This window comes from Pseudorasbora parva, chromosome 15 (genome assembly GCF_024679245.1).
Source record: "Pseudorasbora parva isolate DD20220531a chromosome 15, ASM2467924v1, whole genome shotgun sequence".
In the NCBI taxonomy this organism is placed as follows: Eukaryota; Metazoa; Chordata; class Actinopteri; order Cypriniformes; family Gobionidae; genus Pseudorasbora; species Pseudorasbora parva.
Genome location: NC_090186.1, coordinates 5,401,165 through 5,417,221, shown reverse-complemented (window position 1 = coordinate 5,417,221; position 16,057 = coordinate 5,401,165). Strand labels below are relative to the sequence as shown.

The window sequence follows — 16,057 nt, the reverse complement described above, 5'->3', positions numbered from 1 at the left end:
TGGATACAGACTACATTATGTTCAAGTTATATGTTGGTTAAATTTGTTAAAAGAAAAAGTACCTGTTTGTGTAAAACAGGCACATTATATTGTAATATCAACTGTACACATCCAAAATCTATCCAATCAAATCATAATAAGCATATTACAATATGTTTTGGGGTATTGGGAAATATAATATTGTTGAAGGGAATTGATTTGTATTTTGACAAAATGTCGAACTTACACCCAAAAAAATTATAAGCCATTTTTGTGCTTTTATAAAATGTATTTTTTTCTTATTACCTCATCATTGTCCTGGTCATCAAACTCTATAAAATACAACATGAGAAAATATTAAACATGAAATTGAGGATAAATGGCATTATGCTCAAAACAGTTTGTTTCTTACCCCTCATGGAATAGTCTGCTTTAACTTGAGTCTGAATAACAGAAAATAAATGTTACTTTATCCTAATGGAACCATAGTTTAAATTGAAAGTAATCTGGGCTAAAAATAAATTTATAATACACTCATATTATTGAGTATGTACTGCTGAAGACCACCAACATCAATCAATGATGTCCATGGTTAAATAAACAACCTACATATATCAGGAAATATCCTATGCGTGTTGTTTTCTGGGTTATATTTACAATAAAGACTCTCTTACTTTTAAAGCTTCCAGCTCACGTTCTCCCTCTGCACTGTCAATGGCAACAGGACCTGTAGATGTATATTTTTACAAAATCATAAGCCAGTTTGAAAGTTTAGGTAAAAATACAACAACATTTGTGTTTATAACTTTGTAATCGTCTAGTAAGGAGAAGTTAACATATATAAATGTTTATTTTCGATATTTTAACCTAACGTTACCTCTTACAGTCCTGCAGGTCATTGTTCTGAGACAGATGTCTATTCCAGGATCATTTAGACTGGAATACTAGAAAGGACGTAATAAACATGTTCTTTAAAGGAAAAACATATATTCATATACACATTTGTTGTATTAATACGAACGTTAACGTTACCTACCTTCTGAAAAATAGCTTCCATCGTGTTTCTGAACTCCTCGTCATTTCTCTTAAATTGATCTGAATATAAAGGCTTTGCATACATGTTGCATTAACTAAATGTACTGCAAAATATATGTATTTGACCAGCATAAACTGGGATTTTGCACTCAGCAAGCGGCTCGCCTGTACTTTCAAATTTCTCGCCGAGCAAAACATTCGAGTTGTGATTGGACGTTATTTCAAGCAAAACTGAAACGTCATTTTTAAGCGCGAGTTTGTCAAATGGGCTGTCCGAGTCATCTCCACGAATCGGTTCTTTCGAAGAGTTCGTTTAAAAAAAGCAGGTACAAAATATTTTTTGTACGCCATAGCGTTACTGTGTCTACATTTGAGGATTTAAACCTGAATGTGATGTTATGCCTTTACATTGAACAATAAAAAAATAATATACTACTATTATAGTGTTCCATTTAACCTTATGCAGGAGTTGAGCGCAGGCTTTGTGAAGTGAACCGGTTCAACGAAAACAAGCATTCGACTCAAATGATTCACGAATCGGTTTTGGCTAGTTTGCAAAACAGGAGTCCATAAACTGCTAGATGGGGGTGTAATGTTTCTCAAATTATGACAACATAATTTTCGCTAAGATATGACAGGGAAAGCCCTTCATGAACTCGTGCACGTGGCGGCGCGTGAGCACGGCGATAGAACAGCCGTCGCTTTCGACAGCAGCGTCGCAGCGCGCGCCTCTCTGACATATGCTGAAGTTTTGTCCCTCGCAAATGATTTGACTGGACACCTGCGCGACTCTGTCCAGAATCATGAGGGTGTCATAGGACTGGTCTGCCATGCTGACGTCCTCCTTCCTGTATGGATTATTGGGTACGATTCATTGTAGTTACAGTGTGTGTGTGTGTGGTCATTCTAACAGATGTCCAATGCATAACCCAAATGTCTCTGAACAGTATTCTGCAGTTTCCTGCTGCATATGTACCTCTTGATCCTGCATCACCGCCTCTGTGCACCATGAGGATGATGAACAAGTGCAGGCTGAATTTCTGCTTCATACAAAACGAGCTGCTTAATGTGGGTTTGTTATTGTGTTATATTGTTATTAATTGTCAGTGCTGCCAAATCGATTAATCGCATCCAAAATAAGTTTGTTTACACAATATATGTGTATTGTGTATAATTATTATATAAATACACACATGCATGTATATATTTAAAAAGTGTTTGCATGTATGTATGTGTATATATAGCATTTATATTTTAAATATCAATATTTTATATATAATTATAAAATAAATCTTAAATATACATGCATATGTGAGTATTTATATATATTCATAATAATTATACACTGTACACACACATATATTTATGTAAACACAAACTTTTATTTTGGATGCGATTAATCGATTATGTATTGTTTTTATTAATGCCAAGTTTCTTGTCCTACAGCAATTCCAAAGTGCATTTTCCAGCCTGCTTTCCCTTGAAATCTGTGCAACATTGTCCTCACATAGACTCACTTTAATAAAAATACAAAGTGAGCAGGACGCAAACGCTCCTTCCAGCTCTTCTGTGACCAAAGATGTCCAGCAGAGGGAGCCTTTGGCTTATGTTTTGCACACATCCGGAACAACAGGGCTTCCAAAAATAGTGAAGGTCCCACACAGGTGCATAATGCCTAATATCACACATCTACGGTAAGAACACATTGGACTTGTAGTTCAAATCTGCCTTTATTATATAGTAGAGTTTATCTGAATATGTGTTTTTATGTTCATTTGTTAAACTTTAGAGAATAGAATTTATATTTAAAAAAATGGAACCAACATGCAAAACCAATGCTAGAGAAAACTTTTGGCCTTTTGACCCAAAACTGTATGGTTTATATACTTTCTCCATAGATCTGTCTTTAAGATGACTGCAGAAGATGTTGTGTTCCTGTCCTCTCCGCTAACCTTTGACCCCTCTGTGGTGGAGCTGTTTTTGGCCCTGTCTTCCGGAGCATGTCTCTTAATTGTCCCCTCTGCTGTTAAAAAGATGCCACGCAGACTTGCTCATGTGCTGTTTAAACGAAACGCTACAACAGTCTTACAGGCAATTGACTTTATTCCTCACTGAACGATCAGTCATGGGATAAATTAGAGATTTTTAAAAAATCTAATAATTTCCTCTCTCCATTTATCTTCATATGAATGAGCAAATGCTGTGAGGTTGAAATCAGTCAGCTGAAATGTGCATTATGCAGATTACAAAAATAATGAGTGTTCTTTTAGCATTTGTTAATTTATCTACATGCACCAGAATTTCATGTTACACTCCAGTGCTCAGTTGTTTTTTTACTCATGAAATAGTTTTATACACAAACTGTTATTTAAAGGGGACAACCTGTCACTCGCGTGAGATTACAGAAATAGAGACAGTACGCGTCATAAACTGAAAACCACGCCCACTGGGGGGAAACAATCCAACACTCTCCAATGACTTTGTATTGCGTGAAGCGCCTCCTTGTCATTTCTGACTTAAAACAAAAAACAGAACAGTGTCTAAAAGCGGCTGTGTGACAGGATCTACTAGATTGGGTAAACCCAGCCTGATCTGCCGGTGATTTCATTTCACCCTGCAGCTCAGTCTGGAAACCTGTACTTTCATTTATTCTGCTTCTGTTACACTTTTCGGGAACCAATCACAGACTGGCTTATCCACCTGACATGTTATTGGCAGGTTTAACATGATGACGAAAAAGCGATGGAAAGCATCTTTTACTTTTTATTTAAAAATCGTTAAGAAAACATTATGCTATACTGCTGCCACTCTACAAGGTGTCATTAGTCCAAGACAACATACATTGGTATTCTATACTATAGGACTATAATTTTCTTTACAATTATTTTCCAGGCTACTCCCACTCTTGTGAGGCGCTTTGGACGTCGTGTCCTTCAGGAGGAGGTGCTTAGTGCTAATTCATCCCTGAGGATATTGGCTTTTGGAGGAGAGCCATGTCCAACTCTAAATCTTCTCAAAAGCTGGAGGCAGGAAGGCAATGGCACACACATCTGTAATCTTTACGGCACCTCAGAAGTTTCTTGCTGGGCAAGTTTGTTCAAAGTCCCAGACGAACACCTGTGCTTGGAGAACCCGTGAGTGACACCAAGCCTTCACACATACACTGTTCATGCATGTTCAGTCATTTCCTTTTATAATTTCAATTTCTTTGTAAGTGTACAAATTGTTTACCTTAAAATGGAAAACCAAGTAAATTGTTTTCTAATCAGTCATTTGCATTTTGCAGCCTCTTAACTTAAAGGGATAGTTCACTTTAAAATGAAAATCGTGTCATCCTTTACTCACCCTCAAGTTGTTTCAAACCTGTTTGAATTTCTTTCTTCAGCTGAACACAAGAGAAGATAATTTTAAGAATGTCAGTAACCAAACAGTTAACTGGAGCCATTGACTTCTATTGTAGGGAAAAAAAAGTGCTATGGAAGTCAATGGTTTGGTTACTGACATTCTTCAAATTATCTTCCCTTGTGTTCAGTTGAAGGAAGAAATTCATACAGGTTTGAAACAACTTGAGGGTGAGTAAAGGATGACAGGATTTTCATTTTAAAGTGAACTATCCCTTTAAGATTGCATCAACACCATAGCAAAACTATAGCAATCTTTTAAAACTGATTTCTGTGATAATTATGTAGATTAAAACAGGGTTATTATCATAAACTAACACTTTTGCAAACTATTTTGTTTGTACACTGAAATTAAGCTGAATTGTGTGTGTATGTGTATATATAACTTCAGATAAAAAATATTGCCTTGCCTTGAAGCCCTAAAATTACTAACTTAAAATAAATAAAACCTAAATAGTAAAATTAAAAGAGAAAAATAATAAAAATGGAAAAAAAGCACAATCAAATGACTAAAAATTGCAAATGGAAATATAAAACATATATAAAAAGCTATAATAAAACAATAATAATATATAAAATTATACTTAATATAAAATATTAAGTAATAAAAACAATAATAATATATAAAAATGACATTAGTAAAGATGCATCAGCCACAAAAACAATCAGCCTATAAAGAGTTTTGTTTTCAAATTCAGCTGCTTTATTTTGAAGTGATGAAAAAATGGTAAATAATCTTAGTCTTCGACCATTTCTTGTGATGCATTGTCTGTTTATATGTTTTATTTGACAGAACTGATGAATCTGTGCCCATTGGAGAGCCGATGTTGGATACCATAATGGAGGTGAGAGATGAAACAGGACGTCCCATCACTGAAGGAGAAGGACAGTTATTCATTGGTATGATACAGTTATTTAAAACTAAAGTCAGTTGAATAAATAAAACTCTTTTTAATAATGTGAAGTTCATCAATATGCTTTTGCAAACAAAGATCAAAGCTTTTGGGTTGGTAAGATTTTTTTAATGTTTGATCAATTTAATGCACCCTTGCTTTAAATTTGTAACAATTTCTTACAAAAAGAAAATCTTATTGACCCCGAATGGTGGTGTACATTATTTCACAATCATATCAGTTGTTTGCTCTCTTTTATTTAGGCGGTCAGGAGAGGGTGTGTCTTCTTGACGATGAAGAAACTGTAGTGAAGGGAACAATGCGTGCTACTGGAGACTGGGTGCAGGTGCGGGAGTCCCGTCTGTATTTCCAGGGCAGGAAGGATCGGCTCGTCAAACGGTTTGGTCAGCGGGTACACCTCGATGCCTTGCAGCGGGTAGGCACTATGGGTCATGTTGCGACTCTAACATGTATCAGTAATAAAATCTCAGAGTATTGAAAGGTTCATATAATATCTGGTTCCGTTGTTTTTCTCTAGGCTTGGTTGTGTTTATGGGGCGCAGTATAACATGTCTAAATACTTCTTCTTCTTTTTTTAAACGCCGTATTTTTCTTATATTCTCCCTTTATTCCACACCGCTGTCTCCACTGTCCTTTGAACGGCTCGTTTGCTTCCTGCTTCTATGAAAATCCTTCCGAAAAACCCAATGGTCTTAGATTGGTTAGATGGCCAAATGTAGTTTCCTGTATTTTTATTGGCTGAAGTGCCAAGCACAGGTTGCCGGAAAAGCCACGCTCCACACCATTACGGGCAGAAGTCACATCTGCGGGGAGACTAGCATGGGTTTATGATGTCACCAACCCAGGAAGAAGCTTGTTGTAGTCCAAACCGGACGTTTTTGTAGCTAATAAACTGCCATAACTTTAACTTGCTGTAACTTTGCAGATACTGTTTATGGTCAAGCAGCAACATTACATACTAACTAAAGTTAAAAAAGTGAAATCGCATAAAACCACCCCTTTGATGAAAGTATTCCTCTCTGTCCTCAGGTCATTGAGAATTTGCCTCAGGTTGAGGCGTGCGCAGTGAGCCTGAGTGAGGGTGACAGGCTGGTGGCATTTATAGTGCTCGCATCGGGTCAACCAGGAGCCCTTTCATCCTTCTCCTCTGAAACTCATCATGAAGAACCTTTCCAACATTATACAAAATCCTCTAAAGGCCTCGCCGCTGGAGAAGTCTCTGGAAATGCCACCTCCTACTCACTGAGAGATACGGAAGGAGAGATTCGCCATATGTTATCACAGCTTTTGGCCGGTCACAGCATTCCTGACTTGATATTCTTCATCCCTGCCCTTCCACTCACCTCTCATGGCAAGTGAGCACCATCCTCTAAGGCTGGGGTTCCCAAACGTCCTATTAAAATTATTAGAACTTTTTGTATTATTATTTTAATAGAAGGAGAAAAATAGCTAATGAATATTGTATAAATATTGCATAGTATCATAAAATACGTGCTGAATTCTAAATATTAATCCAAAAATATTATTGAACAAAAACATATTATATTGGTTTTCCTGGGGGGGAGGAAGAGTTACATTTCAAAGGCTTCTGTCACTTTTGACCATGAAGGAGCCAAGTTTGACCCTTAAACAACGAGGACCAGAGGGAAAGTCTTAGTATTTTCACCATCCAAAAAATATTTTTAAGCCAGTTATTTGTATATTTTGCAATAGTGTGTCAGTAGGTAATATCAGTTTACATTTTCAAACATTTATTTTGCCATTAATTGTAATAATCCATTCCAGTGAGATGTTTGTATGCAGAAGGAGTCTGACAACAGCTGTTTGATCCACACGGAGATCTGATCTCACCATCATCGAGTCCGTCTGTCATTACATGAAGAAACTGAGACAAAATCCACAAGAACTGCGACAACATCACCAAGACGCTTGAAGAAACCCTCATGCAAAGCTCTCTGAAAAACTATAAGCAAGTGTAGCAGGACAAAAGCTGTTTAAAATGCAAAGGATGGTCACACCAAACACTGATTTGATTTAGTTATTAGGAGTTTATTGATAAACAAAATCTATTTATGACATTATTTTTGAAAGCATTCTCACTTTACAGCATTTTTACACAAGTGTCTAAAACTGTTCACAGTACTGGAGCTTTGCCGGAGGTTTCTTCAAGCATCTTGGAGATGTTGTCGGAGTTCATATGGATTTTGTCTCAGTTTCTGATTTGATTTAAGGGTTTATTTAAAAGGGGACAGTGCAATTTCATAAAACACATGAACAAACATGGTTAAAAAAGCCAGAATTAGCCAAAAGGCTATTTTTCATCTGTAGTCCCCTGGCCAAGATGTAAAAAAAAAAGCATTAAAATACAAACAAAAATATAGTAAGTAAGTAAGTAAGTAAGTAAGCTTTATTTCTATAGCACTTTTCACAGACAAAAGGTCACAAAGTGCTTTACAAAATTAAAATATACACATAAAAGATATACACATACACATAACATACAAATATGATACATAAATACACACAAACATACAAAACCATAATTGCTAATTAAATGCTTGTCTAAAAAGATGCGTCTTAAGGTGTTTTTTAAAAGCTTCCACAGAGTCCAAAGCTCTCAAGGCTAATGGAAGAGAGTTCCAGAGCCTTGGAGCCACTACACAGAAGGCTCGGTCACCTCTCGTTTTAAAACATGTTCTAGGAACAGTTAAAAGTTCTTGGCCTGAAGACCTCAAAGAGCGACCAGAATTGTATACATGCAGTATATCCTGGATATAAGAGGGAGCTTGATCATGCAAGGCTCTGTAAGTAATGGTTAAAATTTTAAACTGTACTCTAAAACTAATTGGAAGCCAATGTAGAGCCTTAAGTAAAGGTGTAATATGTGTTCGCCTGTTGGTATTATTCAAAAGTTTTGCAGCTGCATTCTGTGCCACTTGCAATTTGTCCATGGAGGATTTGTTTAAACAAGTGTACAATACATTACAAAAATCGAGACGAGAGGAAATAAAAGCATGAATAAGCATCTCCATCTCATTTTTCGAAACTACAGATCTAATCTTAGCGATGTTCCTGAGATGGAAAAAACAGGAACGAACCACAGATTTAACATGACTGCTAAAACACATAGATTTATCAAAAATGACACCCAAATTTCGCACAACATTACAGTCCGAGGATGATAAAGCCCCAATTGCCTGCCTGATCCTAGGAATAATGTTGTCTGGTGCAAAAATCAGCACCTCAGTTTTGTCTGGATTTAGTTGCAGAAAGTTGTCTGCCATCCAATTGTTAATGGAGGCTACACAATTGTGCAACAAGGACACTTTGTCCAACCTATCAGGGCTAAAAGATAAATATAGTTGAATATCATCAGCATAACAATGGTATGATATTTCTCCAAAACTACCAATAATCTGCCCAAGAGGAAGCATATACAGGCTGAACAGCAGCGGGCCAAGCACAGAACCTTGGGGCACACCACAGGACAAAGGAGAAGAGTCTGACATGTGTGTTCCTACGGACACAGAAAAACTCCTGTCTGAAAGATAAGAGGAAAACCAATCCAGAGCTGATCCAGTAATGCCAACGGTTGTTTTCAGTCTATCAATCAAAGTGCAGTGGTCCACACTGTAAATATACATTTACAAGTCTTCGGCAAATTGACTACAATATAAATGACACTGTAAAATAACTTAAGGTGCATTGTACCTGTTACAATAATAAGACACACAAAAAAACACATTTTCAAAAATGGATATAGTGTATCTAATATATAGTGCAGCTTAATAGGCTCGACTTTTAATGTTGGCGGACATAATTGTTAATGAGCCAAATTTTAATTTTTTTTGTAAAGGCCTTATAAGTGTTGAGCTGTCTAACCTCCTCAGGTAGAGAATTACATTCTGTAGCACCCCTCACTGACCAGGCCGTGCGACTGAAAATTGACTGATATTACCTACTTCTTCATGTAATCACAGGCCTATGGTCTCGATGATGGCGAGATCAGATCTCCGTGTGGATCAAACGGCTGTTGTCAGACTCCTTCTGCATACAAACATCTCACTGGAATGGATTATTACAAAAATAATGGCAAAATAAATGTTTGGAAATATAAGTTGATATTACCTACTGACACACTTATTGCAAAATATGAATAACTGGCTTAAAAAATGTTTGGGGGGGTGAAAATACTAACGTGCCTAAGACTTTTGCACAGTACGGTATATTAATAAAAGTCTTTAAAAATTCAACCCCCATAAAAACAAGCTATTAAAAACTCAAGCTTTGGCCTATCTATTTAATCAGATGTGAACATGTTTTTGTTTTTGTGAAAATCACTTTCACATTCCTGTTGTTTTAGGTAAAATAGCCATTGACGAGTTGATGACAATGTGTGACACTCAAAGTCAAGACATAAAAAATAAACAAACTGTACGGAAAGACATTGAATCTGTGAGACTGAAGTTGCAGACCCTGTGGAAGGTATGAATAGCATTCTTTATGTTTATTTTGCACAATAAATACGAGCACAACATCTTTCCCATTGCCTGCTGAGTGAATCTGCTGTCGTGTGTGTGTATTAGGAGAGTCTTGGCCTGCCGAATGACGCGGTGGTTGAGGAAGACACACACTTCATGTTAAGTGGAGGAGACTCCCTTCAGGCCCTGCGTCTCTGTGATGAGATCACTGTTGCCATGGGGACAACCTCTGTGGGCCTGCTGGAGGTCATATTGGATGGCTCTTTCTCAGATGTGCTTGGCCACATCATGAAAGAAACACATTATGCAATCCAGCCATCGAAGAAGAGAATTCGAGATTATTCAGACTCTGTAGTTTCATCTAAAAGACGAGAAAAGAAAACGGCCACAGTGAATGCTACAGAAAGCACAGTGGCTTCTGTAGTTCCCTCAGTGAGAAGGACCATGGGATTTGTAGTTGTGAGACGAGCCGGTGATGTGACCGATTGGGGTTGTTTGCAGAAAATGCACGAGGGAAACTCCTCAGATGCTCTAGAGACACATTCGTCACAAAACTCAGCTTTTAAAGAGGTGACAGAGCGCCTTGTACCTCATGGAGTTGCTGAGATGTTACCCGTCACCGAGAGCACAGGTATAGGTGAGGCTTCTAGCAAAAACGTCCCGCCGCTTGGCCTGCGAATCCTCTGGAGCTCAGACACAGGCCGATGTGTGGATGCCTCGCCGGCACTTCTAGTGGGCCCTGAGAGGACCACAGTCTTCATTGGCTCTCACTCACACAGACTGCAGGCTCTTGACCTGTTCAACGGAGAGGTCATTTGGGAGCGAATCCTTGGAGATCGGTTAGAGTCTTCTGCGGCCATCTCAAAATGCGGGAGCCTTGTAGCAGTAGGTTTGTACTTGATCTGAATTTAAAGGAACTGACATGGTTGTAATAAAGTTGAAGCTACTTTAGCTTGAATATGGAATGGAGCAAATGTATTAATCCGTTTATTTGTCATCCACATGTGTAACCTGTGTTTAACCCTTCCTCACAGGCTGCTATGACAGACAGGTGTATTTCCTGGATGTTTCCTGTGGGGACACAGTGTGGACGTTTGAGACGGGGGATGTGGTGAAAAGTTCCCCTACTGTAGACCCTAAAACTGGGCTGATTTTTGCAGGGTCTCATGATGGCTATATTTATGCATTAGACCCACTGGTAATGTACAGGAGAAATACTTCTTTCTTTCTATCTACCCATACACCCACCCACCCATCCATCCATCTACTCACTCACTCACCCACCCGTCCACCAATCCATCCATCCTTCCATCCAAACCAACCCACCCGTCCACCAATCCATCCATCCTTCCATCCAAACCAACCCACCCGTCCATTCATCCATCCATCCTTCCATCCATCTACTCACCCACCCATCTATCCATCCATTCCTCCACCCGCCCATCCATCTACTCACTCACCCATCTATCCATCCACCCAACAATCCATCCATCCTTCCATCCAAACCAACCCACCCGTCAATTCATCCATCTATCCATCCATCCATCTACTCACCCACCATCTATCCATCCATTCCTCCATCCATCCATCTACCCACCCATCCATCCATTCCTCCAGCCATCCATCTACCCACCCACCCAGCCATCCATCCATTCCTCCACCCATCCATCTACCCACCCATCCATCCGCCCATCCATCTACTCACTCACCCATCTATCCATCCACCCAACAATCCATCCATCCTTCCATCCAAACCAACCCACCCGTCAATTCATCCATCTATCCATCCATCCATCTACTCACCCACCATCTATCCATCCATTCCTCCATCCATCCATCTACCCACCCACCCATCCATCCATTCCTCCATCCATCCATCTACCCACCCACCCACCCAGCCATCCATCCATCCATCCATCCATCCATCTACTCACTCACCCATCTATCCATCCACCCAACAATCCATCCATCTTTCCACCCACCCATCCATCCATCCACCCATCTATCCATCCACCCACCCATCCATCCATCTGTCTACTCACCCACCCACCCATCTATCCATCCATCCACACATCCATCCATCCATCTACCCACCCATCCATCCATCCATCTGTCTACTCAACCACCCACCCATCTATCCATCCATCCACACATCCATCCATCCATCTACCCACCCATCCATCCATCCATGCTAATTAATGTTAACAAATGTGTTAAAAAATGCTAGCAATGTATTAATACATACTAACATGTTAAAATGCTAGCAATGTGATAAAACATGTTGTTGACATGTTAGCAATATGCAAACGTATGTTAGCAATGTGTTAAACATGCTAAACCACACTAGCATTGTGCTAATTCATGTTAGTAGTGTGACAAAACATGGTACCAATCTGCTAATTCATGCTATCAATATGTAAAAACATGCTAATTCATGCTAGCACCATACTAAAAATGTATCTATATTGTTTTAAAACTATTTCGAACTGAATACATTCAAACTTTAAGCTTTTAAAACTACTTCAAACTTTCTGGCTTCGCTTTTCAAGCCAACTTAAAGTTTGTCTGCAAACTTTTTTATCTAGTTTATATTTTTGTTGTGCTAAACAGTGTTATGTTCTATATACTATTTATTAATATTTTTATTTGGATTTTATTTTTATAGTTTAGTTTGCGGTTTAGTATGTTTGCAATGTGCCTATTTCTTTTTTTCCATTGTTATTTTTTGTTTCGGGTTTAGTTTAGTAACTCCTTTGATTTCAGTTAGTCTAATTTCTTTTATGTTTTTGTAAGGTTACATTTATATTATTTATATTTCATATTAGTTAAACTTACTTTCATTTAACAGAAATGATTTTTAATAGTTTTAGCTTTAGTTAACAGCAACACTGGGGCTAAAATTAAATGTACATTAGCTATACTTGGTTTTTTGTAAATAATTATGTTCTTGCAGAATCTCTGTCCTCTTGATTTTTCACACACTTGTCTCTCCCAGGCTAAGACTTGTCTATGGCAGTACTATTGTGGTGGCGGTGCAGTGTTTTCATCCCCTTGTGTCCACCCGTCTCTGAGACATTTATACTGTAGTACTCTGGGTGGGAATCTCCACTGCCTTAATCCAGTAAGTAAATGTGCCTTATTCACCGAAGTGCATGCACAAACTTCTCTAACACAAAAGATCTTGGGAATGGGAGTAAATAAAGGTCAGTGTTTGAAAGCTAACATTTGTCTTGTCATTCTCCATTTATTGTCTGCCCAGGACAGTGGAAAAGTCTTGTGGACGTATTCCAGCACTGTCCCGTTTTTCTCATCTCCTCACTGCTCTGATTCCTCTGTCTTCATTGGTTCAGTTAATGGCCATATTATTGGAATAAGCCATTCTGGAGATACGGTGAGTGGAAAATGGAAAAGTTGCCCTAATAGAGGATAAATAGATTATATTTGACTATAATCACAATTTTTAATTCTTATTAAGGTCATTACCACTAGAGCAATGAACACTACACAACAGTAGGCATGTGCCGATATCAATTTTTCATGTTGCGATTAATTGATGAAGTTTTATCACGATATACGATATTATCATGATATTTAAATAAGTTGCAAAAAAAAGTGTTGCCATAGCATAACAGCTTTAAGAACTATTTTTGTAAGAACAAAAATAACTGAATGTTTAAATACAATAATGCACCAAAAAAATATACAGCTCTGGAAAAAAATTAAGAGACCCCTCATTGAGAAATCAATGTTAAGTGGTCTCTTGATATTTTTCAGAGCTGTAAAAGTAAAATTTTCAAACAGATTAAATTGCAAAAAAATTAGGCTATAAAGAACAACAGGTAGGCTTACAAATTACAATAAGGTCTCATTATTTAATGCATTAACTAAGATTGAGCAATAGCTACATTTGGTACAGAAAGTATAATGTTTTTGTTAATGTTAGTTAAGAAATACTGATCATTGTTAGCTTTATCTTAGGTCCATTAACAAAGTTTTTTTGATTTTGATTTTAATGTTATTAAACAGTAACTAAGAAATTAACATAGAATGATTCATTCTTTATAAGTATTTTTCATTGTCAGTTTGGTGAAAAATGAATTAACATGTTAACTAATGAAGTCGTATGTCTCAAAGTTTTACTGAACAATAACAGAACGTTCTAATTATTAGGGCATGTTGTAGTCCAGATTAAAACATAAAAATGTTTAAGTTTGAAAATAAATAGCCTATTAAGTCTTTAAGTATTAAGTATTTGGTGCTGTGATGAACAACATTGAGATTACAAAAACGAATGGATGTTTTAAAATCTACACGCGTTTTTTGTTTGTTTGCTGGTTTCCGGGGTAACTATTTCATTCTGCAGTTCATCAGCGCCCTCTGCTGTCACTGAGCGGCACTTCAGCAGCGCGTCTCCTTCACCGGTTCAGTCATGTGCAAACGCACGTTGGGCTTGTTTATATCTGAGCGCGTGTCCCTTTGACGCAGAACAGCGGTGTTGAGCATTTATATGAATGCATTATAAAAAAAAATATAAATTGCTAATAAATTATTATTTACGATATTTTAAAGTGCCCACGATAACAATATCGTGCATATTCATTATCGTGATAAATCGCATTATCGAAAATCGGCACATGTCTACACAACAGCAATGCTCTTTTTTATTTCATCCAGTAGACATTAAAGGCATAATATATGTAAGATTTTTAAATATTTTTAATTTTTTAATTAAAATATCCAAAAACCACTAGAACAATGTTATATATTTTGTTGTCTGTGTACTTGCATTATCCCAAATGTTTCCAAGAATGTTTAAATCCCGAGAAATCCTCTATTATAACCAGTATTACGGATCGTGTCTTGCATCGCCTGTCAATGACGTCATATCTGCATCATTGACATTGCATGACATTGACATTTGCAAAGAAACCATAAAAACACCAAAGATGCTTTAATATAGTGTGTTCGTTTAGTCTTATTGTTTGAATCTCATTTTCTTGATTCACCGCAAGTAACGTTTTTACCTCAGAGACGACACTTATCAATTGGCTAACAGCATAATCAGAGAGAGCTTTCTTCATCATACAATATATGTTCAAATTTATTTTAATGTCATTTAGCAACAGTCATTTAGTCATCCTGTTTTTATTAAAGGGATACCCCAGGGCATCCAAGATGTAGGTGTGTTTGTTTCTTTTTTTAAAGATTTTTGTAAAACAGCTCTGCGTTCCCCCCCACACACACACACACAATGAAAAGAGCGTAAGCGGCGACTGCAGCATAAGCAGAATAAAAGCTCAGAGACGGTGTTTGGCGCAGGTCTCTCTCATTAGCATTCGCTCTCAAGGGCTCTCGCGCGTCCTGCTTCATACCACCGTAACGCTAATAAAACTTTAATACATTCACTCATTCATGAACATGATTTCTGCCCGAGTCCGTTGGATTCCTTTCCATCGGCTGTGGAGGTGAAGAGTCAAGACTACAACTCCCATGATCCCACGCTCATTCACGCCATCATCAAGATACTCCTTTTTTTAAATAAGTGACTTCTAGTGGCCAAACTTACATACTGTGTCTTTTATTGTAGTGTAGAGAAGATTATGATAATGTCTTTTTGTGCATTTTGTGCACCCAAGTTTGATTTTGTTCAATTATTTTGCAGTTATGGGACTTCTCGACTAAAGGACCAATCTTCTCATCCCCATGCATTTCTTCCTTGACATTATTGACCAATCAGACGATTCCTACAACACCCAGCAGGAGCACATCACCCAATCACACCGTCACATGTGGGTCACATGACGGTCATGTATACTGTTTAAATGGCAATAATGGATCATTATTGTGGCAGTTCCAGACCACAGGCAAGGTGTTCTCTACTCCATTTGTGTTTGACGGCGCTCCGTGGGGTTTGAGAACACTAGCGGCCGTTTGCTCCACTGATGGAAAGGTGTGGGTTTTAGATGGAGAAACCGGCACATTGAAGGCAACTTTAACTTTGCCAGGCGAGCTTTTCTCCTCGCCTGTCGTATGGGGGCATAACTTGGTTGTTGGATGTCGTAATGATTATGTGTATTGTCTAGAACTGACCAAAAACTGATTAATCATAATAACTATCCATGTCTAGTTGGGTGACTCCCAATGATATAGATATAATCAGTATCCATTGTGTACATATTATATATATATATATGTTTTTAGCAATAATGCTCATGTTTGTTTTTGTGCAAAAACAGGAATTCTAGCC

At 37.8% G+C, this 16,057-nt stretch overlaps 2 protein-coding genes across 2 annotated transcripts in view; one reads left to right on the top strand and one right to left on the bottom strand.

Annotated features, from left to right (window-relative positions):
- Positions 1–1,216, bottom strand: part of si:dkeyp-117h8.4 (uncharacterized protein LOC572032 homolog) — a 6,804-nt gene extending 5,588 nt beyond the window's left edge. Inside the window, exons 1-5 of the mRNA XM_067416860.1 lie at positions 1,016–1,216; positions 857–923; positions 654–706; positions 392–422; positions 286–311 (exon numbers count right to left, since the gene is read on the bottom strand). Of these exons, the coding sequence (XP_067272961.1) occupies positions 286–311; positions 392–422; positions 654–706; positions 857–923; positions 1,016–1,099 (261 nt within the window). The 5' untranslated portion in view covers positions 1,100–1,216. The remainder of the gene's footprint in view (positions 1–285; positions 312–391; positions 423–653; positions 707–856; positions 924–1,015) is intronic.
- A 340-nt stretch (positions 1,217–1,556) lies between these two features.
- Positions 1,557–16,015, top strand: aasdh (aminoadipate-semialdehyde dehydrogenase). The gene is made up of 14 exons (XM_067416856.1): positions 1,557–1,878; positions 1,962–2,082; positions 2,461–2,708; positions 2,913–3,105; positions 3,907–4,148; positions 5,209–5,315; positions 5,572–5,744; positions 6,359–6,680; positions 9,693–9,814; positions 9,916–10,699; positions 10,845–11,008; positions 12,806–12,931; positions 13,070–13,201; positions 15,473–16,015. Exons 1-14 carry the CDS (start codon positions 1,646–1,648, stop codon positions 15,908–15,910), a joined length of 3,405 nt encoding a protein of 1,134 aa, XP_067272957.1. The 5' UTR covers positions 1,557–1,645; the 3' UTR covers positions 15,911–16,015.
- The last annotated feature ends 42 nt before the right edge of the window (positions 16,016–16,057 follow it).

Excerpts from the sequence above, each read along its gene's own strand:
- aasdh (XM_067416856.1), top strand. The coding sequence starts at position 1,646 with ATGACAGGGAAAGCCCTTCATGAACTCGTGCACGTGGCGGCGCGTGAG. Across the intron at positions 2,709-2,912 it reads CCTAATATCACACATCTACG|ATCTGTCTTTAAGATGACTG; the intron begins GTAAGAACACAT and ends CTTTCTCCATAG. Across the intron at positions 9,815-9,915 it reads AGTTGCAGACCCTGTGGAAG|GAGAGTCTTGGCCTGCCGAA; the intron begins GTATGAATAGCA and ends TGTGTGTATTAG.